The sequence below is a fragment of the Aspergillus brunneoviolaceus genome (genome assembly GCF_003184695.1).
Source record: "Aspergillus brunneoviolaceus CBS 621.78 unplaced genomic scaffold BO95scaffold_143, whole genome shotgun sequence".
Classification (NCBI taxonomy): domain Eukaryota; kingdom Fungi; phylum Ascomycota; class Eurotiomycetes; order Eurotiales; family Aspergillaceae; genus Aspergillus; species Aspergillus brunneoviolaceus.
Window position 1 is genome coordinate 12,845 of NW_020290873.1, and position 3,744 is coordinate 16,588.

General features: G+C 26.4%; 2 protein-coding genes across 2 annotated transcripts; both read right to left on the reverse strand.

Moving 5' to 3' along the window:
* Positions 1-762: 762 nt before the first annotated feature.
* Positions 763-954, reverse strand: BO95DRAFT_377700 (uncharacterized protein; the record flags this gene model as incomplete). The annotated part of the gene is made up of 1 exon (XM_025583277.1): positions 763-954. A coding segment is annotated over one exon (192 nt), but the record flags the coding sequence as incomplete, so codon positions are not given.
* A 2,485-nt stretch (positions 955-3,439) lies between these two features.
* BO95DRAFT_490590 (uncharacterized protein) lies at positions 3,440-3,736 on the reverse strand (the record flags this gene model as incomplete). Its single annotated transcript, XM_025590621.1, has 1 exon — positions 3,440-3,736. A coding segment is annotated over one exon (297 nt), but the record flags the coding sequence as incomplete, so codon positions are not given.
* Positions 3,737-3,744: the final 8 nt, after the last annotated feature.

Here is a 3,744-nt window from a genome sequence, read left to right on the forward strand (position 1 = left end):
TTCTGTTGGTCCTGGTTAAATTAAAATATCTGCTATTTTTTTATTACAGGCGTCGGTTTTAATCCGAATAGATTAAGTTAGATTAAAGAAACAAAAAAGAAAAGTAGTCTAAAATATATTAATAAATCGATAAAATACCAGTCTTTTGTCTAGAACTAAATAATATATTTTTAGTTTTTTATTATTTTAACTTTTCTTCAGAAGGTTTGTCAAAGGTAGTACTAATAAAAAAAAGTTGCAAATAAATCTACAGTAGAAATTATAAAATCTTAAGAAGATCTAAATATTATAGTAGATAGTAGATAACAGCTATAAAACAATAGTTTTAACTCGGTTAGGATCTATTATAATATTTATAGAGAAAATAATATATCTAAGAAATTTAACTTATTATTAAAAAAAGAAGTATTTAGATAGTTTAGTATATAGATTAGCTTTTTATAGTTGTACCAGTATTTTCTTAATATATTTATATCTTGTTATTAAGAAAATAAAGATATTATCTAGATATATAATACAAATAATATCGAGAATATTATATAATATAAAGTATATATAGTTTTAAAAAAAAATAAATGCATTGGTCAAGCTAAATAATATTATTATATACTTAAAGTAACTATAATATATGCGAAACACAGTCTTTTATTTATTTTTTTTTTTAATATAAATATAATAATAGATATTCTAAATATTAATTTTACTAAAGTACTTGTATCTAGCTAATTAGTCAAGGATTTCAGAGATTAAGAATAGTAGATATTAATTTTTTATTATAATTTTATTAAGTTTATAATAATCTATATATAGCCGCAAACTTTTATTTTTTTTAGATATAAAAAGAATAGGGGTCCCTGTAGGGCTTTTAAATAAGTATATTTTTTTATTAACAGTATTTTTATTAATATAATCTTTAAATACTAAAAGTTCTTTTTTTAAAAAAAAGTAAATAGGTCTAAATAGGAATAATTCGCCTTCGAGAAGGTTGATAGTATAATTCTTATTATAATATTTAAAAAGAATTTTAGATTAATTAAAGAAGAAGATATCAGTAAATTCAACCAGTTCTAGCAGAATAAAATTATTTTAATAGTATTCTGATTTCTTATTATTATTTAGAAGCCACAGTTTCTTTAAAATTTTAATAATTATATAAATACAGATATAATTTTAGTAAGCTTTAGTAAATTTCCGAGAACTTAATTTTTAGATTTAACTAAATTTAAACTATTATTGCTTGTTTTAGAAAGACAAATAAATTTTATAGTTAAGCAGAGTAGTTATAAAAAGCAAGATTAGAATATTTTAAATAATAATAATATATAATCTAGTAAAATACTATTATATTTTTTTTAAATTAGTAATATTTAAAAAAATATTTTATACTCTATAACTAGTAATAGAGGTATAGTTAATAACTTTAAGCTATAGTAAGAATTTCCGGGATTTTAAAAAAAAGTATTATTATATAAATCTAATACTAACTAGATTATATACCGCACAACTATTAATGTCTGTATAGATTTTTCTAATATTAGATATTTATATTAGTATTAATATCTTATCGGCTATTTTTATTTTATAATATAGGGCCGAGACAGAAAAGTTAGTCTTAATCTATTTTATTTTTTTATATTACTTTTTCTAGCTTGTAGTTCTTGAATTCGAGCTGATCTTTTTTTTTTAAGAATATCAGTTGGCGAGATGCTTAGTACTATTATATAAAAAGTATTATAAAACTTTTCTGACTAGATTAGAATAATCAGTTTTAGAATTAAAAGATTAAGTATTTTTATAGAATTATGACTGTTTTTATAATATATTAGATTTATTAGATTTTTATTTACGTTTTTATTTCTATATATATAGATTTTAATAATAAGTAGTAAGAGATATTATCTTGTCTTATTTTTTAAATAATTAGTATATATATTTTTTAATATAGCAACTAAAATCAGAAAATAATTTTATAAAAAAAATATAGTTATATTTTTTTTTAGTAGCTCTAGAAAAATATTATTTTAAAGTATCGAGATAGATATAAAATTTATAAGAATTTTAATTATTTTACTGCTGAGCTTATTCTAGCTGGTTTATTATATCAGACTTAAAAATAATAGTATTTCGGATATAAAAGAGTATTTATTTAGTAAAAATAAACTATAAATAGCTAATATTTTTTTTTTATTTTAGTAATAATTCTTTAAAATAATAATACTATTTCTGCCGATAAGTTATGCTTATATAGTTTATAACCTCGAGAATCTTATAGTAGTTATTACAGAACTTAGATAATATCTTCTAAAAATTATAATTTAAATTGTAGAACTATTTCTGGCGTTTTTAAATATTAAAGAAAAGTTTAAATTACAAAATATCTTTAATTTTAATATTTATTTTAGATTTACTTAAAAAAGAGAAAGTTTTCCGTTACTAAGTTAGTATTAATTTAATATTATTATATTAGATTTTCTATTACAGTTCGGCAACTTGTCTTTTTAACTACTAGTAATCTTATAGCTAACTAATAATATTTCTAACTGCGGTAAGATTCTCTACCGAAGAATCTAATAGTAAAAATAATAAACTATCAGTAGTAGAGAAAGTTTCCGACTTAAAACTACTATCGGAATATAAGAATTACAGTAATATACTGTATTCTATAAATAACTAAAAAAGAAGAATTAGAATTATAAAGAAAAAAGATTAATTAGATATAGAATAGTAGTAGTCTATTAATTTTAAGACTAATCCTTGCTATTCTAAAGATTTAGCAAGATCCTAGGAGTTAAATACTAAAAAAGGTCTGAGTTATTAACGTCATGACTGTTGTACGGAGAATGTGTAGATAGATCGTTAACAATCCGCCATAGCTACGGGGGTTATCTATGACAATCCTATATTAAATCCTTCTAAAACCTGACTAAATAGACTGGTATAGCCAGAAGATATTTAACTAAAACCGTCAGACCTGGAAATATAAATAGAAGCAAGAGGTCGGCTTAATTTATGAATTTCGCTGTATAGAATCGGACCTTCAGTTCAAATAAAGTTGTTTTTTAGTATGATTATATTATTTGGTTTCTGTAGGCGCTTGCCATGCGCTGACGATTAGGGCCTTCTCAGAAGAGAAATCTTTCGTCGTTCATAAGACCGAATTAATCGATAAAGCCGTACTGTCCTATATTATCCATCTCTAATTTGTTCCGTCAACATCTATTATTGACAAGCCGATGTACGTAGGGGGTCATAGTCGGGCCACAGTATGACGTACAACAAGTTGGTACGGTACAATGTATACCAAAGAAGTTATATCGTTTCCAATGAATGGTATGTTACCGAGCGGTGAACGTCAGCCTTACCGCCTTGAGGAGAAGTCAAGGCGGTGGATATAATCCAGGCGTTGTCCAGTGAGGTGGATTCCAGACGGTGAACCTGTCTAAGTCGGTAGACCAGTCTCAGGCGGTAGACCAGTCCGAGGCGGTAGACCAGTCCGAGGCGGTAGACCAGTCTCAGGCGGTAGACCAGTCTCAGGCGGTAGACCAGTCTCAGGCGGTAGACCAGTCTCAGGCGGTAGACCAGTCCGAGGCGGTAGACCAGTCTCAGGCGGTAGACCTGTCTGAGGCGGTGAACCAGTCTCAGGCGGTAGACCAGTCTCAGGCGGTAGACCAGTCTCAGGCGGTAGACCAGTCTCAGGCGGTAGACCAGTCTCAGGCGGTAGACCAGTCTCAGGCGGTAGACCAG